This window comes from Trematomus bernacchii, unplaced genomic scaffold (genome assembly GCF_902827165.1).
Source record: "Trematomus bernacchii unplaced genomic scaffold, fTreBer1.1, whole genome shotgun sequence".
In the NCBI taxonomy this organism is placed as follows: Eukaryota; Metazoa; Chordata; class Actinopteri; order Perciformes; family Nototheniidae; genus Trematomus; species Trematomus bernacchii.
This window is the reverse complement of record NW_022987973.1, coordinates 1,768,360-1,795,869: the sequence shown is the minus strand read 5'-3', so window position 1 is coordinate 1,795,869 and position 27,510 is coordinate 1,768,360. Positions and strand designations below refer to the sequence as shown.

The following is a 27,510-nucleotide window of genomic DNA, read 5'->3' as shown; positions in this document are numbered from 1 at the left end:
CTTCTCCCCCTGAGAAAGAATAGATTTATTAACAAGAGGTAATCAGGAAAGAATACACTTTTATACAAAACTGGAAATACTACTCAAGCTGTTGAAATAGACTGAAAGATCATTCTCATACCACTGGGTATTGCTCACTGCAAACATTGGATGTGCCTGTTAGAGGGTAAAGATTCATGTGCAAGGGTGGGGTTTCAATACAGTACACAAACTGTCCTAGATATAGATTTCATTTGAACACGTGAAAGTGGTACATGCCTGCCACTTAAGCTTTAGGTGTTTTTCTATACAAAGCCTGTAAAAAATACCTATAAATATTCCAAGAATAAGCACAATATAACTATAGTTCCTGCTAACACATAGACAGGATACAGAATGTGTTACACTTATAAGTTGTTTTCAACATTTGCTTTAAAGTATCATACACAGGAAAGTTATTACAGAGTTGAACAATCATAAGGATAACACATTTCGAGGGATATGTTTTTTTAACACATTGCACGTTAGGAAATGCATCAGACTGCCTGTACACAATATTGTACACAGCAAATATTTCTGCTTCATTGGAAAATCGTAGAACAAAATAGTTTACATACTTTTGTGTATATAATCTATTTCATGATTAAGGCAAAACTATAATGCACTGGCCAAAGAGGATTAACTGTAAACACTACTGTCTGAGTGTAGAAGCTGGGAATTTAACTTCCTGAAGTGGCTCAATATTACATCTGCTACATACTCTGCCCGGTGCTTATGCTGTATATACATCATGTTGCCCACCAGGGGAATAAGGTGATAATAAGCAAAGCATAAAAACCCATCTCTCCACACTGAAAACATGTTCTAGCTCAATCAGAAATTAGCAGGTATTCTTGTCGCAGTCTGACTTAAAAATCTCTTGTCTTTATCTTTCTGTGGCTACATAAAACATAAAAGCACACGAGTCAACTTCCGCCACCACAGCAGTCCCCCTTTATTTGTCTCAGAGGAAAAGTTCTTAAAGCGTCGTTATTTAAAGTCTTTAAAATTGGAATCCTTAGGTTTCTTTTTTTATCAATCCAGAGTTGTATAATATTTATGATTATCATTCTTTCTGAAATTGGCATGGCACTTACTGGATTTACATTCAGTAATAAGATAGTTTTCAGGTTTGGTGGTGCAATCCGTCATCTCTGTTTCAAATCGCCCAGGACTGAAATCGTAAGGATTACACAACTTTTATGTAATTGTAATGTAGCAAGTGGATTGGCAGATATTTGTATTATTATTAAAATGGCACTTGAGGAAAAGCAATATGTTTGTATGGGGACTTGTTTAAAGACAACTGCACTTATGTTTCTCTCTTTGACTTTGACACCTGAGCAAAATTGGGAGTTGATCATCATGTGTCAAATGTGACCATCATCTCTCATAAACGAGACAATAGGATATGACTAAATATATTTTCTGTATATACTCTCATCTGTTTATTCTGTGGTTGAAAATTAATGTATCATAAAATGGTTTTCAAGACAAGAAATAACATAAATACTCTGTAACTATAAATAAAACCTCTCTGGGCTTCTACTCAGTCTCTAATAACGATTATACACAACAAGTCCATTGGGGAGCACATACTAGAAGGGCACAGCCTACTGTGTCTAATACAAATAATAGTTTATGTACATTATGATATATTGTTCCTGTACACTTCACTACACTGGCTGCATCACCGCCTGGTACTGCATTGGCACTGCCTTTATCTGTAAAGCATCAAAGAGGGTGATGAAAACTGCTCAGCACATCACGAGGATATAGATGCCACCCATGGAGGAAGTCGACACCCAGCGGTGCAGGAAGAAGGCCAACAGGATTATCAGAGACCCCAACCCACCCAGTCCCCCACCCTGAAGATAAGGATCAGTTTCATCCAACAGCCTTTTTGAACTCTTGAGCTCATTACTACTCTCAATTTACCTTTTATATACTTTTATTTAGTTTATTCATGTTGAATTGTGTTGTATTGTAACTTCTGCGACTTATTATACGTCTTAAAATCCCATTATTCTAAAATTCTCATTGCGAATATAGAGTTATAATATGTTCTTTGCCAATGTCTCTGTAATTGTTGTGCATATCATAATAACTTAAATGTGATCCATAGGAGGGGTGGGGGTGTGCGATCCTCTTCATGTTGAAGTTTTGGGCTCGATTCTTAGAGATGCGTCATACAGGCTCTCCTCATCCAGTGTCGTACTGCTGTCCAGCAGGTACTTTGCAACCTAAAGTAATAATAATTACAGCAAAAACTTAAATTAGAGTCCAAAGATGCCAAACATATCGGGGAATCAACAGAGATGCAAGCTGAACACTCTTAAAATGCATTCCAACTCAAATATTATGAATGTGATCAATATAACTTAGCAGACATTATTATTCTTCATCAAAGACAATCACTAGTATTCAAAGATATACATATACATGAAACCACTTTACTAGCATTACATTGAAAAAGTTTTAATACATTTGCTGATTTTAGAAATCGATTAAACTGGAGCTGGCCACAATATGGAGTTCTGAAAGGTACTAACTAAAATAGACTATCAGTCAAATAAAAATATATTGAAATTGACATCAAATAATGTCTCCGAACACACAATCAAAACCTGAAAAATAATAAAATACACAATGAACAGATACAGACAAAATTAACCTCACCTTTGGTTGATAATCAATCTTGTAAGCCGTTTGCTGAAATTGCCGTATTTCTCTGATAATGTGAGATATCTGGAGACAATGAAATAAAACAATATAAGACAGATAAAATATAAAGTGCGTGTTATTGTGTGTACTTCAGCACATTGGTGTTCCTTACCATTCTCATCTTGGAGAAGTTAACCAGGCTGTCCTCGGTGTAGTTGGGTGTTCCCTCCTCGATGAAGGCCAGGTCGGTCAGGTACATTCCCAGGTAGGGAACACAGGGAGGGTCGCAGCTGAGGACAAGGACAGGGCAGATAAAGCGATAAAGTACACAAAGGCTAAGAGGAATAAAACTGTGAGCAATTAAAAGCTTTACTTCTTCAGAGCTTCTCTCAGGTTTTTGAATCGTCCCTCTGATGACACCAGCTTCTGTAACTTGTCGATCACGGTCTTCGTCTAGAAAATCAAAGAAAAACTCTTATAACCAGGAGTCAAAAAAGTATTTGAAATCTTCCTAAACGTGTATTCATGTTTTAAGAACTAAGGACAATGCTATTCAAAAGTGTGCCTCTCTATGAGCATGTTGTCTTCAATTCATTTAGTTTCACCTGCAATATGCCCTGTTTTTATTTTTGCAATTACACTAATTCAAATTATTTTCAAGAGTTGGATAATTTGGTGGATACAATTCAAGTGCGCATACTAAATATGAAACCAAAGCAGGGGTATTTTAGTGTAGTTTAGCTTATCTCAGCTCACCTATGCTCAGTTAAGCTAAGTTCACTGCCCCCTATTGATCCTCTAATTATACACTAAGCAAAATAAGCAAAAATGTATCCCGAATTGGCAAACTATTTCTTTAGGTCCAGCTGAACTTTAATGATGCTTTTGCCTCTCTATGAGCATGTTGTCTTCCATTCATTTTGTTTCCCCTGCAATATGCTCTGTTTCATTTTTCAGGTTCAACATTTATGGTATTACACCATTCACATTATTTTCAAGAGTTGGATAATTGGATGGATACAAATGTAAGTGTGCATACTAAATAGGAAACCAAAGCCAGGGCTAGTTTAGCTTAGCTTATTTTAGCTGAGCTTAGCGGTATTGATCCTCTAATTTAACACTAGGCAAAATAGCAAATAGGCTGTTATCCCGAATTGGCAAACTATTATTTTAGGCCCAGCTGAACTTTAATGATAAAACGAGCAAACCTGAAAATAGTTCACTCAGTTAACCTCACTACAGGAAGTTATTTTAAGAAATGTTTTATACCTGCTTGGAGACTTTGAGCCAGGTCTTCTTGAGGCGGAAGACGGAGCTGCGGTTTAGGGAGGATGTGATCTCCAGCATGGCGTTGTAGTTGTGGAGGCAGCGACAGATGTCTGCCACTGCGACCCATTTCTCGATCACCGCCGCTCTCAGGTTGACATCGTCCCACTGCAGGATCTCGGTCGCGATCTTGTTGCTGATCTGACAAAAGAAGAGAAGTACATGGTGATAAAAATGTCTCTCTGTCTGTCTAGAATACACATTATAGAAATGTTTTGTTTACAATACCAGGGTAAACACATACATCATTGAAATGCTTGGTAGTTTTCATAATGTAGGGAGTTCTCTCGTTCTTGTCGTTCTTCATCCAGCCTTGACCAAAGAACTCCCTGAAGAAATACAAATATTTTTAAATAAACAACAAATAAAAACATACCAACATTCACTGTGTGTGTTTCCCACCTCCCAATCAGCCTTTTTCCTTTTTAGCGTATAGTGCTTCTGTTCATGGCTTTGCATGCTTGCGTGTGTGTACTCACTCGTATGGGATGACCTTGAAGACCAGGTGGTCCAGCAGTGTGAGTTGCTCAGCTATCTCCAGGGCCGAGTGGCTCTCAAAAGGCTCAGTTTTACAGTCCTCCTGTGCCTGAGACACAGACACAAACACACAAAGGGAAGATAAGTGTCACAGCTAAAGCTCAAAGCATTTCTACAGGACGCTGGTAATTTAAAAAGTAGAAAGTTGTTTTTATACCAGAACATTTTTTGCTTTCTCTCACCATCTGTGTGATCTCTTCCAGTGTGACCTGGTTATCTCCTGGATCCTCCTGAGTGAGAGTCCTACATACAAAAAGAGAAACGGCCATTATTGATAGTTGCCATTGACTTCTTGTGTATGTCCCATCAGGACTCAGATAGGGCCTGACCTATAATCTACTGTCTTCCTTTCATGGTATCAGAAATATGCAGAAAACCAAAACACATGTGTCATTTATAATTGTATGTGCGGTCACAGATAAAACCAGAAAACTCACCTGATGATGTTGGCAGCTGCCTTTCTTTCCTGTGTGAGGAGCTCTGGGTCGTGGATCACCTCCTCCAGGAAGCTGATTACCCGCGTCTTCAGCTCTGTGTTCAGCTCAAAGTCCTGAGGACCAGCAAAGACGCAAAGGTTAATACAGAACAGTGTGGGAAGAAGTACTCATATCTTTAACTCAAGTAAAAATAGCAATATAAATACGTTGTTACAATTAAAAGTCCTGTTTTGAAGAGCTTAGTTATGTAAAAGTACAACAGAATTAACATCACGTATACTTAACTTAACTGGTGATGCAATGATGTTAGCATTTCTAAATTTGCAGAAGGTAAAGGTAGGCCTACATTTTGCCTTTAATTAACTGCTGTGTAGAATAATCAATAATATGTCATAGTATTATTTCATAACTTATTTTGTATTGATAATATGAATCTGCAAAGTAACTAGATAGTAGGATTACATTTAAATATTGAAGTAAAGCTACCCAAAATAAAAAATAATTACAGTACCTAAATGTACTTAGTGTTACTCTAGTATTCAAGAGTCGTTTTTCCTTCTACAAAGTCCTATAGATGGAAACAAAGAAAAACTCAAATGAAAGATGGAAAGGTGAACTGCACCTGCGAGTGTTTGGAGACCCAGTGACGCAGAACGTTCAGCACTCTGTTAGTGGCCGCTCTTCTGATAACAAACTCTTTGTCTCCATTCCTCTGGTCTGTAGGAAAACCTGGAAGCAGAAAGTTAAATTGTTCATAAACTAAATTCCCACTAGAATAATCAGCTGTGTGATATACTCCAATTAATTTTGCCTTTAAGGTTTTAAGGTTATTTTTCTTCCAGATACAGAAAATCCAGTTTATTTGAATATTGTAACTGGTCAAAGATTATTTGAACATAAATGATGCATCTATATAAAGAGTCATACTTGTATTCCTTTAATTTCCCCAGACTTAATTCATGTAAAGCAGGGTTCTTTAATGGTACAGTACTATACTGTGATACTGGTCCATTATGAAAACTTGACATTAAACTGACATACAGGACTTTTAAACTAGGCAGTGTTTTCCTAATGGTAAAACAATCATCTACAGCTAATTCACAGAAAGAGAGGACACACATTGACTTAAAAATACTTTTTTTTTTTAAATACAAGACCACATTTAAAGACCGTTCAATTGAAAATGTATATCCTGTTTAAATGGTGGCATAAAATGAACAGGAAACTTTTGATTTTGTATTTGTTTGGACGCCCCCTAGTGGTCATCATTCATAACACAGCTAAATTGTTTCTGTAATGGCTAAATAATCCACTCAGAAATGAACTGTTTTTAAATTCATCTGTTATATAACCAAGTCGTTTTTTGTGGTGGTATAATGGACTCGAGGGACTGTTTCTGTATCAAATTAGTCCTCAACAACCCTTTTTATTTGTCAACAGAAGTAGCATCCTCTCATGTGACTGACCTGTGCTGGCGAGCGACATCCGACGGTACTTCTCCTTGGTTGGCGTGCCCTCGTTGGCACCAGCGGTGGCGATGGCGAAGGCCGAGGCGGCAGAAAGGGCACTGCGGTTATTGTCCAGCTCCCGGCAAGATGACACCACCATGCCATTGTTGAAGGAAAACAGGGAAAACTCTACAAAAAGGGAAACAAAACAGAGATACTTTAGATTAAAACTATAAAATAAGAGACCTTACCTACCCACCTGTTCAACACTGCATTCAACCATTAACCATCCCGCCCCCCTCTTTTCTGTTTTTTGTTTTATTCTCTGTCAAAGCGTCTTTTAGTTTTTAGAAAAGCGCTATATAAGTGTCATGTATTATTATTATTACTCTTGAGTGTTATCATCAAAAGGTAAAAAGGATACTTGCAGGAACAATACTTTATTTTTTCTGCAAAAACACCAATATTAAAACCCTTTCAGTTACATTACTAAGCCTCTGACAGGATTAGGCTGAGATGGAAATTAAGGGTGGCTCAAAGGTTAAGTGATTAAAGGTGGTATAATTCCTTGCACTGGATATACTTTTTGTGTATAATCAAACTCAGTTGTTGTCCAGCGGAGGGCAACAGAGAGCTAAAACAGACAGAGTGTCCTGCAGCTCGTGGCAGTGATGCTGTACACCGTGTCTGCCTCCCTCCTTCACTCCCTCCCTTCCTCCCTTCCTCCGTTAAGCCGGGGGCGGTATAGAAGAACATGCACATCGTTGCTAAGGTACAAGGTTTCCTTCCACCTACTCACACAAGGCACTGGCTTCCCTTGTATCCAGAACCGTGGGAAGAGAACACACTGGGGATGAATTGTGCCTGACTACCTACGGGGTGGATGCTCCCTCTCTGTGCGGTACGGGGAGGGCCACGAAGCTGTGGGTGGTTTTTATCAAGAAGACCTTATTTGGCTGTAGTTACGCTTGTCATTTCTGAAAAAAAAGTTTGCTATACAGTCAACTGCAGCAGGCTTTATTTAACTCTATGATTTACTCTCCTTATCTCAAGCTCTTTACACTTCTCACATGCACACACTGAATATGCTGGATGCTAAAAATGTATGGTAGAAATCCCCTTACTGTATGTTATGACACCGACTGAAAACGTGATAAGGACCTAGAATTTACTATTCTGAGACAGCTGCCAGTTTCCCCTGCTTTGTTGACATCTTTGAGATGAATTCAAAATATAAAATGTACCTTGTCAACATTGGCTGATATAAAGGTTTGCGACCCAAAGAAATGCTAAAGTTTCATTTTGTTACCCCCTTATGTCTACAGTAAGTGCCCCAGGAGCCGGTAAGCTTATTTTAGCACAAAGACAAGCAACATGCGACATCAGCTAGCTTGCCAATGTCCAACTGTGGCAACATGTATTCATTTATTAGCTAAAGGTTTTGGTTTTATTGGTAACGGTAGATCTGTAAGCTTTAGATATACCGGTAGGTGGATTTTATTAACTTTGTACAGTGTCATGTAAGCTGTTTCACCCCGTTTCCAGCTTTTATGCTAAGCTAAGCTAACCAACAGTTGGCATAAGTCAAACTATTGCTTTATTGTGTTGTGGCAAAGACACTGCCATTTTTTAAACAGTGAGGAAAAACCCTGCCTAACTTGCATATAAATACCAATTGGTGTTTCTTCTGCCACAGGTCTTGTTGGTGTAGTTCCAATAGCGCTTTATTAAATGATTTTCGGTTTAACTGCTCATTTTACTGCTGCCCATTATCTGGTTAAATCAAGTAATCTTGCAGTTGAAATTCTTCATTCAAGTGCCCGTAGAGAATGTAACATCATAAAAGCCTGCCTGTTAAATGTGCTTCATGTTACTAATGGTTCTTGTTATTGACATGATCTATTATTATTCATTTTATTTTGTCATATTATCATCCGCCAAGACACTCCACTGGCAAGTACTCTTTGTCAACAGCACTAAGCGCTTGTCGTTTGCCAGCTCTTTTATTCTTGCCAAGTTACTTATGATTCTTGCCAACACATTTGTTTTTTAACTGTTGGGTTGGGATTCAAAAGTGTATCACAAGACGTCCGTAAAGGGTCTTGGGTTTAGAACTCCCTAAACAGAAAACAACGGTCACAACACAACGGTGGGAAATTAAAGTCCTACTGCACCAGAGTTTTTTGACTTGACATTCTTGGGTGTCGATGGTGATTTGGGAGGAGACATCTCCGCCTCTGTTTCCTCACTCTGACTTGGGTCCTCATTACATTCCTCTCTCACAGACAGATCTGCACAAAAACAAGGAGTTTGACAATCAAGAATTACAAAAAGGCAGCAAAGAAGAAGAAGATTTGGGCTTTCTGGGAGATTAGACAGAAATGAAAGCTTCCAGGCTCATGAAGTCTGAAAGTAGCGCGCATTTTCAATATCTTTACAGTCAATGATTATGGCAGTTTTAATATCATTGTCATTAGTACATTTCAATATATGCCCACTTATATGTACTGCTGCCTTTTGCCTTTTCAATCTCAAAGATACTGCTTAAAAAAGGTGATTACTTTTCACTTAAGACCACTTTTGTATTCAGAATATATATTAGTAACGTTAACCTTAAAGGGAGAGTTGGTAAAGTTGCTCTTGCATGACTGGAAGAGACTTACAAGATATTATTATGAAAATGGGTTTGTAGAAATGCTACCACACTACACACATGGACTGTAATTCTGACCTTGCTTGTTGAGGACGGTCTCCTCAGCCTTGCCTTCAGCTTTGGTCTCTCCCTCATCGGGGATTTTGCTGGCCTTGGTGCTGGACACGTAAAGCTTGTTGATGTCAAGGGTGGTCTTGCTGAAAGGTGACATGGTGGAGTGCATGCTTGCATAGCCATTGGGAGAACAGTTGAGAGCAGCCAGGTCCAGGGCTTTGCCCCCCGTGATGATGGGGATGTTGAGCGAAAGCTTGCGTCGGCGGTTTGGCGAGGACGTCTTGGTGATGGCGAGGGGGGGAGGGGAGGAGAACTTGCGGCTGGCACGCGGCGACGTGGGTGGCTCGCCGTACAGGAGTTTGTTGCTCTGGCTGCTGGCAAAGAAAAGCTCCAAAGAACTGCAGGAAATGAGAGAATGAAAGAGAAGGGAAACACAGACGCATGAGTATCTTTCACTACATCACTTTTGGGATTATGGGTAATTATTCCCAGTGACCTGGATAGGAGAAAGCACAAGGGATAAAGGTTGATAACGGGGGTGCATGGTGCATTTGGTGTCGGTACACAGGAGCAGAGAAGGCAACACATTAACCACAGGGCTCTTCGGGAGCTCCTGCCTCTTTTATTTAAGCTACATTGTTTAAGACAGCATCCTCCTTGCACTGAGAGCCACCCCCTCTGAAGGCCTATAAATAGCATGTCAAGTGACAGTGTGGGAGGCACGGGTGCTGCCAACAGCAACCAGCCCAGGGGAGGCCCACAGAGACATGGGGAGAGAGAGGCAGAGAGAAAAGGGGTGAGAGAGAAAGAGAGAGAGTGAAAGTGGGAGAAAGAAAGAGAGGTGCATTGCAAAAGAAAAAAAGGAAAAACAGATAAACTGCGAGGGAGGGGGCGAGAGAGGAGCAACATAGTGGATATGGATTCCACCAGAGCGAAGGCTGCTGGCTGAGAGTGGGCGAATGGGAAGCCTCCAGCCCTGTGTGGTGTTAGCTGCAGCCATGTTGTGTCTCCTCGCCTAAATTTGCAAAACAGTTTAAGAAGGGAGTTGAGAATGGGAACGATGGGAATGAAAGAGGCTGGGAGGATAGAGGAAAGGAGAGGCAAAGCACAAAAAGCAAAAAGTGGAGAGTCAAGAGAGGACACAAGTAAAACAGAGGAGGAAATGAACCAGGGGGAGACACAAAAAGAAGGGAGAAGAAGAGGAGAGGAGAGCAGGGTCTGGGTGCAAAACACCACCATCAATATTTAATACCGTAGAGTCGCTGCAGATGATGGGAGAAAGGGAGAGAGGGAGGGAGGCAGGAGAAAGACGAGGAGAGAGGGAGAGGGTGGGGTCCTGCAGCAGAGTGAAGGGTTGCCATGGTGACAGCGCAGCGGAGAGAAGAATGGTCAGACTCGTGGAAAGAAAAAGAAAAGTGAGAGAACGGAAAAGGGTAAAAGAGAGGAAGGAGAGAGAGGGAGAAGAGGAAGGGGGGGGGAGGTGAGGGAGAGGTGGGTGGATGCAGGACCCAATTAACTGTGATGGTGGACAGAAGACAGAGGAGTGGATCTGATGGTGTGACCTCTCGCTGCCTCTCCTCCAGTCCCTTCTCACCTGGACAGCGTATGATGGGCTGCTTACAGACAGTCCACGTGAGAGCAAAGACAAACCCAGACACCGGGGGAGTCCCACCTTTTCACTGCACCATTACAGAGCTGTTGCTGCATCCTCAGGAGGAAGATATGTGGGAAATTCAAACTTTTTTCCGTTGTCACAAGCTGCATGGATTGGCCACGCAGTGCATTGCTCTGAGGAGTTTAATGTAACAATTTATTTGAGCTCCCCTGTTTAAAAAACGTAATGAACAGAGACTCAAAGTAACTTAATCACAGTTGCAAACCTTGCGAGGTGGGCCATGTAGATACATGTATTTAGTTTCTGCTGGTAAGGACACTTTGATGTGATTGGTTGAAGTTGTCTTTCATTGCAAATCAGCACATTACTAGTTGTTGAAATTTGCTACACAAATAAGCTTCTGTGGCAACTTTTATATATCAAATCATGTGGGTTCGGTTGTATTTATTCAACCCTGCAGCTCAGCTAGTTGGTTTACTGTTACAGGTCAAAGATACCAAGTTACAGCCATGTGAAAAGGGGTAACAGGGCATGTTTTCCAAACTGTGTCTGAGGAGAGGTCTACAGTGTCAAAACATATTTTTATTCTGGATCAAGGCGGTGGACCAACTTACAAAGCAACTAGCGTGGCTTAAAGAGTCACACGTCTTGGTTTGGATTGCAGAACTTTTTAATACCTGACGAATGCTGCTTTTCGATATATAACCTTGCTTAGTAGCAGTGTCAAAGGTAAAGTTGAAGGCATTTTGATGAGCTAGAGCTAAAGACTTTCCCAAGATTCTACATACAATTTAAATGACTACACAATGAGTAAGCAGAACAAGCAATACAATGTTTGGTTACAACTGCATAGGGGCCATCTTCAACTTGTTCTGTTAGCCTGCAATTTAACTATGGATTAGTTCATACGAGTGTGTTCATAGAATCCCTAATCAAACCTCTTGAAGTCTTCCCTCTCGGGGGATCACTCACCGTGCGGGGATGGCGCTGATGGGCTTCTTGTAGATGGTGATGAGCTTCTCCAGCACCACGTCAGCGCTGGTGAAGACGCGGTACGAGTGGAGGAAGGTGTTCAGGAAGTCGATGGAGAGGAAGCGCAGGTCGGTGAGCCTCTCCAACAATCGTTCCACGCTGGCATAGCGGATCTGCAGCACCTTGCAGGAGTTCATCATCTTGCTGAAGCGGATGTCCACATCGTCGCAGTACAAGCTGGTGTCCGACCTGCGTTAGGATTTAAACTGAGGTTAGGAATGTGACTCACAGGGATTTAGCTTCTAGTACTTATGCAGCACAACTCCAGTTTGTACACTTTTCTGGTCACATGTGGGCCAGTGGGGAGAGCATTAACATTGCTTTGGGTTGGATTCCCCCACTGGAAAAGAACACTTATATAGCCTACTTACAAAATTAAGGGCTATTTTAAAATCTATGCTATTACAAGAAAATACTTATTATGTTACTTTACATTACATTATGCAACATTACGTGCATTTTGAAGCTGTGTGACAATGTGCGGACGAGCAAGAGGATTGGCGCCAAAGGCTGATAATACAAAAATAAACATAACTCAAGAGTATAGAGTGAAGAGATATTTTGTATTTGTTTCTAGATGTTGAGAAACAACATCACAATAAGTACCAGTGTTCTATTGCATACTTCAAAGAGTTAAGGGTCATATCAAGTTGAGGGTCTACCTGTAGTTCAAGGTTCAAGGTTCTTTATTTGTCAAACGTACATAGCTACAGTGTAGTTATGTCGATGAAAATCTTGTGTCACAGGCTTCTCCAACAGTGCAACACAAAACACAGATAAACAGACAAATATAGTGCAAGTAAATAGTAAATACAAGAAGAAAAATAGTTTAAAAAAGTGAAATAGTGCAATAAGAGTCTATATGCAAGTCATTGAAATATGATATATTAGGTAAATAGATACATCATTTTTAAGTAGCAGCCAGATGAATATTGTGGATGTTGTTTCAAAGTTCAGATGTTTAACAGTCTTCTGGCCTGTGGGATGAAACTGTCCCTGAGTCTGGTGGTTTTAGTCCGGATGCTGCGGTACCGCCTGCCAGACGGCAGCAGACAGAACAGTTTGTGGCTGGGGGTGATGGGGGTCTTAGTTGTACTCTTTACTGCTAAAGCATGGGGAATATGTTATGTCACTGAGGGTTCTCACGTATAGATGTACAAATTGCATAAGTTTGGGCACACATGTTCATGCATTTTTCATGAATTTGTCATGTATTTATGCAATGCCAATCTCTCGGTTTGTGCTTGTATAATGTATGTGCATTTTCTGCAAGGTGTCAGACTCTTACTTAATCATCTGAGGCACGGTGACTTTACTGTTTTCCTCGAAGGCGTTCATCATCAGACCGTTGCAGCGGATGTTGTCAATGCACTGCGAGGTAACAAGACAGACAGAGACAAAATGAACATTGTTAGTGAGTTCACAAAGCTCTGGACAATACAGGTTTCCACCAAGTCTTTAAAAGTTGTTTATTCTAATCTTACTTATAATTACACTCTGTCCTGAAATCTCTATAAAGAGGTTGTGTCAGATGTTTGCAGCCTACAGTCTTATAGAGTTTTCCTTGTCTAATGATACTTAAGTCAAACAGGCACTTTACTATTATGCTGTGTGTTTGTTTGGAACATATTCAGTCCTAAATCCCACAGGTGAGGAGGAGGAGTACCTGGCAGATGTCGCTCGTCCACGCTGACTTCTCCTGTCGGGATGAAGCCACCAGGATGACGGTGTAAGGCTGGACGTCTTTGGGCTCCACCATCACTTTGAAGTCCAGGTTCTCTGTGTCCATACCACTCCGCTCCACTTTGGCTGCAAGGCACACATTAAAAAACCTTTATTTCACTTTGACACGTCAAATTTAAACATAGTGAAAATATGCCATGTAAGAAGAAAGAGGGGGAAAACAGAAATGACAAAATATGATAACAAATATATATATTTTGGCAAAGTGTAAAGGAAGGGCGAAGATTATATTTTAAATTCTATTTGTATGTGTCCTTTACTATTAAATGTCTGAAAGACCCTGGAAGTTAAGAAAAAAACTGAACATTTTGCGCTAGTGAGTGATTTTTGTAATCTCAAAAAAATACACATTTTCTACTAATTCCCAGATCAGTAATATGGTCAATCATTTAAAAAAAGTGCATATATTAAGTGTAAGAATCATGAATAGTGAGGATTTTTTTTAATGGGATACATATTGCTAAATTCATCTAAATGCAGCTTCAGAAATGTGTTTTTCTTATGCAGCCCCTTATTTAGAAAGAGGAGCATGAAAGCACATCACTTTTATTCCCAAAGATTTATCGAGGTTTCCTTAAATCGCATGCACCTACGGTAACATCGATTCAACTGGTCACCAATTAAGTTTGTGATTGGTTTGGTTCAATTTGATGGTGCTGCCTGTGAGTCAAAGAACAATATATTTGTATACAAAATAGTTTACAGTTCTCTTTGAAGAGTCATGTTAACAGGATTATTAGGGAGGATTGTCAGTCTTTGAATCCAAGGAGTTCAATGAAACTAATAGCTCAGAAAGATATTGCAACACGTTATCTGAGTCACGGTAACATTAGGGAAATACTTTTCCTACATAGTGCAGTTACATTTTCCGTATTTTCTAAAGCTCGCCAAGACAAAACTGCATATATTGATGCTTCAACTACTACATTACATTTAAACTTATATACAAAAGTTTAGTTTTCATGGTAACTTACTTTCATCATCCGTCCCCTCCGGCTCCTCCATCAGTGTGCAGTCTATGAGAGAGGAAACTCCATTCTGAGACAGGGTTCAAAGGTCACATGCAGTCTGTTACCAGCTGATAGACAGAAGAGGCTTCTGTGTATTTCAAATCTATACAAACACGGCTGAAACAGGTACGGACTTTACTAATATCTCCACCAAGGCCATTAAAACTAAACTTGATTATACTGTATGTGAATAAAGCATTTTCTGGAGGAAAAAGATAGACTAAATGATTATTATTATTATCTGTGTTTGTATTATATTATAATATAATAATCAATTCACATAACATGTCTGCTTTTTAAAAGTTTTTTATTAATATTTTACTTAAATTGTGTGTAATAGGTGAAGGGTGAATGCTAGATAACATTGGGAAAATGTTAGGCTTTGACAACCTTCTTATTTCCAAAGTCTCACCCCTCAATCATGGAAACTGTATTTCCAAACACCCAAATTGCTTGTATTAGCTCTTACAAGTTCAAAGAGGTTTGATGTGTTTTACAGGAGAATTTAAGAAAAGGTTTGCATCATTTTATTGTTTTTTGATTTTTAAGAATCAGTAGATTTAGATCTGAGCCTACCTTAGTGATGTGAAGTTTCCCCCCGGAGCCGCGGGTACAGATGATGAGATGTTTGGAGAAGAGGAAACATTGTCTCTCTCCTTCTTTCTTCAGAGACAGAGAGCCCAGGCGGCCTCTCGTGATCTTCCCTTTCTCGCTCATCGGCACCTGGATCAGGGAACCTGTGGAGTGTCAGTATCACACAGGAAAACATATGAAATTTGATTTTAACCTTGATCTTATTATCAGTGTCTAACCTTCAAAACCCTAATTAGGAAATACTATGAGACAGCCTCAGCTATTTTTGTACATAATTTGTCTTTGATGCATTTGCTGGGCATACAGTTCAGTAAAGTAAAAAATCAGTGTTCATATTTTGTCTCACTTACCTTGTCTAACAAATGTCTGACTGGTGTCCAGGAGCACTTCACAGCCCTCTACAATCATCCGCTCAATAGCCAGGTTCTTCCTGATGTTCTCCGTCTCGCTCACCTCGTCATGCATGATTCTGAAGGAACAGAATTAAACAGGTTTTTCACATTTTAAGTTGTTTGGGATTGAAAATGGAGTATCCTTCCCTAAAATCACTGTACAAATGTGATTGTAATTCCTGTATCCATTCAATCCTAATGTATTTTTTAGTTGCTTGGTTATCAGACGGTCAGTAGATCTACCTGGAGAGTTCCTCCAGTTTAGATTTAGCGTAGTCCAGACTGTTTCTCTCCACGTGCTCATGGGGGGTGTGAGCCAGTAGCTCGTGCAGCGTCAGGATGTAACGAGGGATCTGAGAAAGAGTGAAAGAGAGCATATCTTTAAAATGCACATTTCAAACTTTGAAAGGTCAAGTGATTTTTTTCAAACTTTAAAAAAAGCAGTGCCAAGCACCTGAAGGGTTTCAACAGGTAATTAGTTGGCCATGAAGCCCTTGTTGTGCAAAAGTGCTACAACACTTTGCTCGTCATCTCATTACTGATCAAGAAACACGGATACGTTTTCCATGATGGCATCTCACAATGGTCACATTTGAAAAAGGTATAATTATTTACTTTCACACAAATAATACACTGATTGCCTAATGGAGGCCTGGGAGGCTGACACCGGGCATGGAGGTCAGGCGTTTGTCAGGAAAGGTGTGTTTGTATTATTATTGCGTATTTGTGCTTGTTATACTTAAATGCAATCTTCCAGAAATCGTCGTTCTTTAGACCACACCAGAAGGATAAAAACTGTCAACGAGCATGTATGTTTTAAAGAGCATAAGTGCAGCAGCATAAGTATACAACAATGCAAAAAAATAAAACAAATTGGCCAAATGAGGCTCTGTTATAAAGATCAAACTCCAAAGTGATATATCCAAAAACACTGACGTTGACAAAACATGTGCAATTTTCAAAAAAGGAACTGTGATGGAATTGAGAAATGTGAAAAATGTGGGTTGTAGCATAAGATTACTCTAAATACTATCAAGAATCTTGACGGGAACTTGGGTAAACTCACAGTGTTGTGCGAGCACTTTCTTTTCAAAAGGGAGTAAGGAGTAATGCACTAAACACGTGCCACAGAATACTTTATGAAACTGTGTGTGGAATAATCCTGAAGATATCCACACCGTAGCTCTGAACTCCTACCTGAAACATGGGGTAAGTGAGAAAGGTCTCCAGCGTCCTCTCCTCACAGTCGGGCTTGGCCTCGTACTGCTTCAGCAGCTTGTCAAAATCTCGGTTCTGTTTGCAGTGGGCCAGGATCTGCAGGCTGTACTGGTGGTTCCTCACAAACTCCTGGTAGATGTTCAGCATGGGCAGCAAGATGTCGAACAGGTCAGCTGCAAAGAGATACAGAACACTTCTTGAATGCATAAAATATCGGATCATTCTCCATGAAAAGAGTCAGTAGCTCTAATTGTTGACATGTGTTTAGGTACTAATCTGAGCTATAACTAAATTGTATTTTGAACAATGAAACACATGCTGTTCATAGGTATAAAACAATTCTGACTTATGTTGTGTGAATCCTGTGAGAAACGAGGAAATTGTCTCTTAAGAAATGCGTGAATACTTTAAGTGCTACCAGCCATGCTCCATTATACTGGATTGATGAAAAAAGGGTAAATATCTAAAAGAGAACTGCGTACTGCTCTAAAGGAATCCAGACAACAAAGAAGCATAATGTTAGACTGCATCTGTTATACAGTAAGTGGTTGTCTCTGTGTCTCTTACCCAGCACCAGAGTGGGCCAGCTGGCTATCCGTGCCTTCAGACCCTGGTAGAAGATCTGATGGAGGAACATGATGGTCTCACTAATAAAACACATAATAAACAGTCGTCAGCAGCTGTTTTTTCTCCCTTGTTTCACAACTTTTGGCTTCTCTCCAGCGCCTGATCACACCACATTCTCAACCAGTCTCCCCCCACCACCAGCCACCTGTTAAGGAAGATGCTGCTGACATCGTCGTGGGTGATGGGCGGCTTCTTGGAGCTGGCGGCCATGCGGAGCGGCCGGAGGAAGTTGTTGACCAGGATGTGGAGTTGCTGGACGTATTCGGCTTCTGCTTCCAGCATGCTAAACACCACCTGGTTCCTTTTCCTCATGCTCTCAGCGTGAGGTGAACGGATGTAGTCCTGGATGATGGTTTTCCACTTCCTGCGGCAAATCCAACCTCGCAGGAAACTCTGGACCTGTGATGAAAACAAGTTAGCAAAAGCTAAGTTACTGTTGTGTGTATGATTATGTGCATGCACTGACACAATCCAGTGGGTTTTTGAAGAGTTTTCTCAGTTGTAACTTTGGGAAAGATTTGAAGATACATCATTTTCACCATGATAGTCTTCTGATGTTACCATGTGAATGAATTAAACATTATTTAATTTAAAATGAACTCAGTATTTCAAGTCACATACTCTAATTTAGTATTTCAATTTTGACTAGCCTATTTATGAAAATGATCATGTTGAAGCATTGTTGAATAGCAATGAGCTGTGTCACTATCCCTCTTCACTGCAACATTCCTGGAGTACATGAACACATCTGGTGAGGAGGAATACACATAAAGTCCGACGCAGATCCTTTTTTTGCAGCTGATGTCTATCATGGTCTGTCACCATGATGAAGACGAGCTAAAAATCTAAAGCTAGCTGTGGTTTGTCGCGTCAATCTAAAGCTGCATTCACATGACAAGCGGCAAAGCGGCAACGCGGCAAAGCGGCAAAGCGGCAAAGCGGCAACGCGGCAAAGCGGCAACGCGGCAAAGCGGCAATGCGGTGCCGGTGTGTTTCTATGGAGTGAATTTATCGCCAAGCTCTGCGCTGAAAGTTCAAATGATTTCAACTTTGACCTCGTTACCGCTGAGCTTTCGACGCGCAACCAATCAGATTACAGCTGGCTGTTTTCACCGTAATGCCCTGCGCCCAACCTGCAACCTGAGAACATCGCGTATCATGTGAATGCAGATTTAGCAGCCAGAAATCCCTATTGTTAGAACTAAAACCAGTATTCGTTTACTTTTTTTGGTAACTTACACCTCAACAAACTGTAACTACAACACATGGTATTACCTTATACAGTGACTATGGAGAACATGCGGGCAAACACGTGTATGTTACACATTTGTAATACATCCTGCAGACATTAGCATGGAGTTCTGCTGACCTGAGAGATGTAAGTCCACTATTTACTCTTATTTAAGCTCTGTCTACCAATTTTCCTTAGAACATTATCTTCTTTAGTTAGTAGAGGTTCAAACAGCTACTTGGCATATTAGTAACTGTGAGTTTGAATACAGCTACCTGCAATAATTGTTGTTGAAAGCATTACAAATGTAAAATCTGTTGGCCGGCAACAACCAAAACACTGAGCTCAAAAACAAAAAAAATGCAATAGAGAGAAGAGGAAAACTAATGTAAGTATTAACACCTAAGCTTTTGCAGGTTTAAAGTACCTGGCTCTCTAAATCTTTCCAAACCTTTCCAAACTCTCCAGCTTTATTAAGGAGCAGGAAGCTGCTTCACTCGAGCTGAGGACAGAATAAGGCTGTGGTGTAGTGGATGAGGAGCTCCCTGCTGTGAACGCCAGAGGAGTGAGCTTCCCTGAATAAATGTAGGTTAAAAATAAATCCTGCAGGTACCCAGAGATGATGTAGTGTTTAAAAACCTGTTTCAGAAACCATAAGTATCCCTGCACAGATTAAAATCCCCCTCCCTTCCTTCCACCTGGCCTTCTTCGTGGCATTACTTTGAAAAAGATTGATTCATTTTCTCCTCCTTGAAAACTGCACAGCACAAAGCAGTGAGATCTCACCTTTTTGATTTTCTTGATCTCCAAGTCATCTTCACTGGGAGGTACCTCTGGATTAGACTGGATCTTTTCATTATCCTTGAGCAGTCCAGCAATCTAAAATCCAACACAAATCAAACATCGCATTGATATTGCAAAGATGAGAGGACTTTACACTGCAGCTATAATCCTACTCGTGATCTCGCTCATGTAACCCACTCAATGCACTCTGTGTTTTATTGACATTATTACGATTCTTTATGTTTTTATTCAGTGTCCATTTTTCATGTTTTTGTAAAACGTTGTTGCTTTCCATTAGCTGGTTTCAAAGAATTCAAATACTAACTAACTAATATTTATCCCTGTTTTATTTAGTCCCATTAGAGTGTATGTGTATGAATAGACCAGATGAAACAGCTTTCAATAAAGGACTAAAATTAAACACAAACAAAGAAAATCCATTACTACATGTTTTGCCATGAAAAGTGAGAGGGTTGATTATTATTTTGTAGTGGAGGCTGCAATATCAGGTACAATAGAAGTTGATTCATGCATATTGAAAACATTCAATTCAATTGGAGCTAGCCATTAGCACATTAAAGGGAGATGCATTTGATCTAGTTTAGACTGAATAATTAGGATACAAAACACTCAACAGTATTGCAGAGGCTATAACAAAACATCCCGGGGGCGCTGGAAAATGCTGCGTTCGTCATGAACACACAACAATATTGTTAAAATCTGGGTTGTGACCTTTGTCCATTCTCCTTTCTGTATTTATACTGTTCCTGACTACTTTCACGTCCATGTTTTATATCTCCTTCTTCCCTGTGTACCATACAGTAACACAAAACACACATGTATTACTAGCATGAAATTACAAGGCAAGTTACCTCCGATTTTAGCCGCTCTATCTCGATTTCCCCATCCTCTATCTGTTGTCGAAGTTGCTTGGCAACCGTTTTCTCCGTCTCCACTATTTGGAGTAGATGGAGATACTTCTGCATGAGGGTCTCATGCTCTGTAGCCAGGTTCCTGTAACTATACAGACACGCACACAGACATTGTAAGGACCTCATTAACGCATGTTTGCAGGCTCTCCATAGATTTATCAAAGCAAAAGCAGACCTCTGATCAGCATATGTTTGAACCACAGACCTCACGTCTCCACCGAGCGCAGGCACTTATGCAACCTTTTCTTCAAATACTTACAGGCTTAGCAAACCATGTGTAAATCCTGCTTCTGCATGAGCTTTAATTCAGAGCATTAACCAGTCCAACAAAGGGTTTTAGTTTAATTTGATCACAAAACAGCTTGTTAAAGCGGAAATGTGCTAAAATAAAGTCTTGGTTGCCTAAAAAAGAAATTCAAAACATGAACTAAAGGCATCTAGAAATCAAAAACCTTTATTAAAGCAATACAATGATATACAAGATCTGCATTGCCCTGCTGTGTGCACATGCCTACAGGCCAACGAACTCCTGTACAGTCAGTGCTGCTGCCTTGGCTGAACGTTAATCAATGTAATCTTCAATAAGTCCAATCAATTGACCTTTCGCCACACAAATGCACACTGCTGACATTTAGAGTGATTCACTTGGCTTGCATGGCCCTCTTTTGTGTCAGTATCTTAAAGGGGCATTTCACTCAAAATTGTACAGTATAGAAGAAAGTTAATGTAGTGTATCGCTGACAAATATGTGAAAAAAATCACACAAAAACACTATTTGGTCCAAGTGGGTGAATCGTTTGACTTTGGTGATTCACTGCTATCTTTCTTAAATCTGAATAAATGATCAAATACCATTACTGTACTTTTAGTTTTTTACCTCGAAGTAAATGTTAGCGTATTTTTGGTTTCTTTGTTGATTTAGTATCTGAGCAGCAGACCAGTGAAATGGCTAACTTCATTTCATTTCATTTCATTTCAATCTTTATTTTCGAACAGATTAAAAAAATAACAAATAAAAAACAACAAATGTGAAAAACAGAATACCGTATTGTTAAAATACAGTATTTATCCACATTCATGATAATATTTATATATTCAACAAAAAAAAGTCTTCATATTAATAATAATAATAAATCATATGTGTCCGAAAGGGAGCAGGAGGAAGCAAATGCTTATTAATTCCCACCCCTTACTTGATCAATGATTGTCCTTTAAATTATTATGCAAGTTATTCCTACTTACATTTACATTTATACATACATATACAATAATTTCTCATCTTCAATCACCTCTCTTCATTCTCATAGTTTTCCCAAAAAGTGTTTCTGTACATCCTTTTAAACTGAATTATGCTTGTGCTTTGTTTTAACTCCTGCTCCAAACAACTTGGGGTCTGCACATGCAATGATACAGACTATCATGTTTTCAAGGTTGTGTAATGAGACAAGAAGTCAAACAAAAAGGACAAGTGTTAACATTAATATTATATTATATTATATTGGTAAACATTATACTTAAACATCATCGTGCTAGCATACTGGTGTTAGCATTTAGGTACAGTCACACAATCGATTCTTTAAAGATTACAATTGATAATATTGATCTCATTTTCAAGTCTAATAAAAATCTAATTTAGTCATCTCTTTTTTGTAGTCTGTAGTTGTAAATGATGACATTGTGTATTGTTAATCTTTTCTATTATTCCGTATAAAGGGGAACAAGTGATTTCCAACCTAATAAGCTCCATAAACCCTTTTATTCTCTACATCACAGGGTACACACACACACACAAACATTCCCACCAAAATCTTTATCTTGCAGAACATCCACAGCTGAGTGTGTGTATGTAGGTGAGAGGTCATGTGTGTGTGAGGTACCTGGCCTGTGTGATGGCTGCCACCCACTCATCACAGTCCTTGACGTCCTCCGAGCGCAGCTCCAAAGACTTCTGGTTGTCATGATTGAACGTGACGGTAAAGTAGTACTGGAAATGGAAATGATAGAAAGAGTCAAATATTTGTTCAACATGTAAATAAGACAATCAGCATATATTACAGCAAAGGGTTTCCGTGATACATGTACAACGTTGGTCTGCAGGAAACCCATCTGAGGGAAAACCTTGCATGATTCGTCACTGACCGGCTTTTCTTAAATCTACATTTTGTTGAATTTAAAGTAGTATGTCTACACACATGCATGCCCATGTGTGTGAATGAGTGGGAGAGAGAGATCCTGAGGGAAAAGTCTTGAAATATTCATTATAAAGCCTCGGTGCATCCTGCCTGTAACCTGGCAACTCACCTCTGAATTGGAGGAAGCCTCTCGTCTGACGCCACGTTTTGTTTTGCTTTGTGCCAGTGATTAAGCTGCGTTTTAGTGACACAAACACCTCTCACCTGTATTTACTCCCTCGCCAATTATCTCCGGCGACCCTACATCCTCAAAGGTTCAGCTATGGCAATTATGGCAAATGCATGTGGGAAATGTTTTCTAATAGGCTTATCAGATAAAATCCTCAAATCAACAAAGATGGTGGTGGTCATTGCAATAATACTAAATCAAGTTATGTAACACTGATGCATTGTAAATAGATCCCCACAAATCCAATATATTGGATTTTTGTATCCCTCCCAAATGCCAAGAGCAAATCGTTTGTGAAGGGGAGTAATGTTCCATATTTCCTTATAAGCAACAGAAATGCGCTTCCAGTTTCTCGCTTCCTCTGAGTGTCAAACCTTATTTTCACCTGTTTGGTAAGTGAGATAACATAGACACATCTATGAACAGAAAGTATTGAATTTCATCTGAAAGTGAAACAAAATTAGCAAATGCTGTAACTAAATGTTTATGATAATGTCTGTCTTCAATAACATTTGCAATTGTATCTCTGAAATACGTTTTGATCCAGTTTTTAAATGTTCACAATGGTAGAATTTTGTTGCATCAGAGCCATTTTTTCTTTTGATTTTGGTAAAAATGGTTTAATTAAGTGAAAGCAATAAAACTAGGACAAAAACAAATCAAGCGTTTCCACGTCGCCCCCCCCCTCTTTACCCGTCACCGTGTCACATTTCCACTAATGCCCATATTTGCTGTACTTGCTAAGTGAGACACAATGCCGAGGCATGTTGTTGGACATTTCGTTGGCCCCTTCAAAAGCACTTTTTCAGATGCAAATAGGGGTTGCCATAGTAACTGTGGGCTTAAACGTAGCTCGCCGTCTAAATGGGGAATAAGAACATTTAAAAAGTAGAACACTCCAAAGAATACAATGAGAACGGAGAGAGACAGACGGAGAGCGAGCGAGAGAAAGATCTTTTGCCTTCTTGAGGAGTGAGGGCTATAAAAAGCGCCGTAGCTCTGCAAGGTGGCAGTTGGCTTGGCATCTATTCGCTGCATTGTCCCTCTCCCTGTCACACACACACACACACACACACACACACACACACACACACACACACACACACACACACACACACACACACACACACACACACACACACACAGACAGATAAGATCCAGCTCTCGCTTGGCCATTCCTCCTGCAGCCTCTGACACACACACACACACACTGACGCGCTCCCAAGATATCTGTTGTAATCTGCACATGTAACGGCTTTAATGTCAGGAATGTACAGTAGCATTGCCTCGGATGACCTCTGCAATCTGCTCATCGACTCAAGTGTCATTCTTTGTTTTTCAAGAGAGGGGAAAGTGAAAAGGAAATCTGTATGCCCTGACACCTGGAGCATTGATTACTCTCGCTGTCCTCATTTCACCTTTTATAGATCAGCATCGGCGTATGCAGGAGGACACTGTGAGACGCACGCAGACTCCGAGCCACGCACATAGTCCCACAAGATATGCTAGCAGGGTTAATTGCACAACAAAAAGCATGTATTTGTGCCAATAAGCATCCAAATGTTATATACATGTGCACAACAATTTACACCCCCACGCAAATAACACAAAACTGAGAGAATTTATTCCTGACACATATTATGTAAAAGGGACACGTGCTGAACAGAAGACTGTGTTATGCTAATTCATGGCTTTCAAATTCATTTAATTCACTGTTGAAATAAATTCACTGGAGCAGCCTGCATGAACAGCTGTCATCATAGATGTCACTCCGTCCATGTCCTAGGAATAGAGCTCTTGTTCGGACTGTAAGAAAAATAAGCTTGACAGTGAACAAAGTTTATTAGTTCACGCTGTGAGAGTCAAGAAATCTAAGACTTAACTCAGTGTCTACTTGAACAACTGATTCGTGAAATATGAGCTCTTTCTGATCTGCTATAGTTATTGTCTGCATATAAGGCATACAACTAAAACTATAGTATACATATATATTGGTGAAAAAAAATACTGGAAATCTAAGTTCACATGATTTTAAATATTGCTTGTTTGGAAAATGACAAACATCCAGTGGTTTTTTAATCTACCTTCTGACGACTTTCACACTAAGAATCTGAATTTGACACCGAAAATTTGAAAATAAATCATCTAGGGTCAAATAAACATGCATTTACTTGTCTGAATTCTGCTGGCACATCTGTTTGACGCCCTCTCGTGACACTGATACTAATCCTGACAGCTTTGCCAACAAAGAGCAGAGGGCAAGTGTCTGAAGAACGTGACGTGACAGCAGCACCGTGGACAGCGACCTCAGGTAGCTGATGGAAGCAGCCGCATACAGAACATGTAGGAGCCACCGTATAATAGTCACTTATAATTACTAAAACACGCGTCCATGCTTTAATTGTCATTTATACCGTAACATATAAATACTATAACTGCAGATTGGAATCCTTACATGGCAACCTAGAGTATACATTTTCAATTAGAAGCTTAATTATTCAACAGGTTTTACAGAGGATTTGTAAAGTATGACAGGAGAGCATCCAAGGCAAATTTCATCTAACTGATTCGGATAGCTATATATTTCAGCTATTTATAATAAATAAGAACTTCCAACACTTGTTACACATTGAATCAGCATAAAAGATAAGACAGATAAGACATGCAATATATTTGTATGGAGTTTTGGGTGAATCCAGGTATAAATAAGGATTGTTTTTGTAAGATTCAGGTCATTCAAATGTTCCTCTGAAGTACAGATTCTTAGTTCTTCGTTTTCAAGCTGTAAATTAACTTTGCTCTGGAAATGTAATGAATATATTTTGTAACAACAATCATCTTGGAAAATAAGAGCAGAACAATGTGGGTATCCGTATGAGTTTGTTTTGTCTTTTTGAATCCATGGTTAAAGGGTTCATTTCCTGAACATTACCCACAACGTGTCCAGCACCAGTATGGCAAGGGTCTTTTGTTGCAGGCATCAAATGTTCAGAGTTATATTCAAAGAAAGACAAAACACTCTAATGGCGTGACACAAACATGAGGCTTGCTAGTGGGCAAAGTTAAAGTTGGTTGTATTTGATTTGAGATATTAGTTTGGTTGTGCACCTATGAAGTGAAGGGTCCAGGTTTTTTACTGGAAACTTTCATATGCTCTCAAAAGGAAAATATCAGCCAAACTTACATCTCAATGGCATTGTCGGAAAACAACAACAACAACAACAACCTGTTATCCTCATATATGAAGACTGCTGACTGAAGAGATGAAATGAGCCACTGCTTTGACTTTAATCCTGTATTGGCCGTGCTGCAGGTGAAGCAGAGCAGATTGGTGACTGCAGTCATAGCTCACAGCAGCTTGACCACTTCTCTGGCTCGTAAATGCTTTTATGCCACAAGGTTTATTCTTTCCAGCTGCAGCCTTTCTAAATCCTCAAAACTGTTTCGCTGGAGGCAACCATGCTTTCCCTGAGATTATTTATGACCCTATTAAACTGGCATTAAAAAACAAAACAGTGGAAATGGTGTAGCCCTCACACATGTCAATCCAAATGCCAGAGGAGCCATAACGAATGGGGGGGATGATGTACAGAAAAACAAAAGCATGCCTGGGACATCGTTTGGGTTTCATTCATGGCTGTCGTTAACAACCCCATGATAATGAGAGAGCTATCAAATGAACCAAGCCGCTATGAACCGGGGAGACGCAGTTGCCAAGGTAGGATGCTATTAATATCAAGACAAGGAATTAAATCAATACGTCAAAACGACAGGGAAGGGGCAGCTCTCCTCCGCAAGATGGCAACCTGCAAAGTTTGGATGCTGTTTTTAAGTTTACTCCCTGCATATGAGCAATCCCTGAACACTTAGCATATCAACAACAAATAATGTTATATAAAATAAACGTACTGCAACACATCGTTGTGATGATAACGAGAAAATAAATATAGAAGGTTAACTAGTTTTCGTGTTTGCAAAGTTTTACTGAGAATCACATTTAACTTTAGAGCATTGCATATTTGTGTTTGAGTTAGCTTTGAGGCAGGCTATTTTAGTGCTGAATCGAGACAATCAATCAGTGAGGATGACGCCATTACGTAACTCTGAACGTCAAGTGAACATCTCTGGGACATTGTTTGCGTGATAAATAGATGTTGGGATAAAAACAGAAACTGTGTCGTTTGCGGTTTTCGCTGCGTACACAGAACACTTCCGCTTGTAAACGCTTTCACCGAGTTGATCAAAGCAAGTTTTCCCCACCAGGAGAGAAACAACAAGCTGCATTAATGAGTGCGTCCGCTCAGGAGACAGTGTCAGTCAGGCAGACTTATGGGAGCTCTCCGTGTGATCGATATCTTACCTGCTTCTCTAAGCATTCCTTCGCGGAGAGAGATGGTTTGGGTGACGGTGCCCTGTCACACACACATCCCTCCAACAGGTACAGTCCGGAGGGGCGTGAGCTGGAGTCGTTCTCGAAATAAAATAACATGTTCTGCAACAAAGCGAACCACTTTGAATGCCATTTTGTGTTGTCTGAGCTTTTCTTACTCAGGCAACCTCGCCTCGTCCCATCCTTCTTAGCCAAAAGAGCCAGATAGGTGATGTGGCCGTCATTGAGTCTCATCCCTTTCTGCATGTTGGCTGTGAATCCGAGAAGATCTGCGGGGAAGCCTGCGGACTCTACATGTTCTTTTCCCTTCTCAACACCTCCAAAACACAGTCAGACTTGGTGGGCAGCAGCCCACTCCTGCGTGTCCATCCACAGTTGCCACTGTAATGCCTGCGAACTGGGAAGAAATAAGCTGAAAAAGAAGAAGAGAAGGATGCACGGAGAG

At 40.0% G+C, this 27,510-nt stretch overlaps 1 protein-coding gene across 1 annotated transcript; it reads right to left on the bottom strand.

Annotated features, from left to right (window-relative positions):
- LOC117471480 (ras-specific guanine nucleotide-releasing factor 1-like) lies at positions 1–27,510 on the bottom strand. The gene is made up of 27 exons (XM_034116536.1): positions 27,036–27,510; positions 22,192–22,298; positions 20,255–20,402; positions 19,386–19,478; positions 17,514–17,767; positions 17,309–17,388; positions 16,721–16,914; positions 15,767–15,876; positions 15,482–15,600; positions 15,114–15,274; positions 14,502–14,565; positions 13,451–13,593; positions 13,073–13,155; positions 11,725–11,973; positions 9,162–9,535; positions 8,605–8,721; positions 6,449–6,619; positions 5,605–5,711; positions 4,983–5,095; positions 4,728–4,788; positions 4,488–4,594; positions 4,253–4,337; positions 3,952–4,149; positions 3,056–3,135; positions 2,855–2,972; positions 2,698–2,766; positions 1–2,261 (listed from the first exon to the last, which is right to left on the bottom strand). Exons 1-27 carry the CDS (start codon positions 27,309–27,311, stop codon positions 2,169–2,171), a joined length of 3,774 nt encoding a protein of 1,257 aa, XP_033972427.1. The 5' UTR covers positions 27,312–27,510; the 3' UTR covers positions 1–2,168.

Bases quoted from the DNA above. Each gene is read 5' to 3' on its own strand.
- LOC117471480 (XM_034116536.1), bottom strand. From the start codon at position 27,311: ATGCAGAAAGGGATGAGACTCAATGACGGCCACATCACCTATCTGGCT. The intron at 11,974-13,072 runs GTAAGAGTCTGA...ATCCTAACGCAG, and splicing joins ACCGTGCCTCAGATGATTAA to GTCGGACACCAGCTTGTACT. The intron at 2,767-2,854 runs GTAAGGAACACC...CATTGTCTCCAG, and splicing joins ACTTCTCCAAGATGAGAATG to ATATCTCACATTATCAGAGA.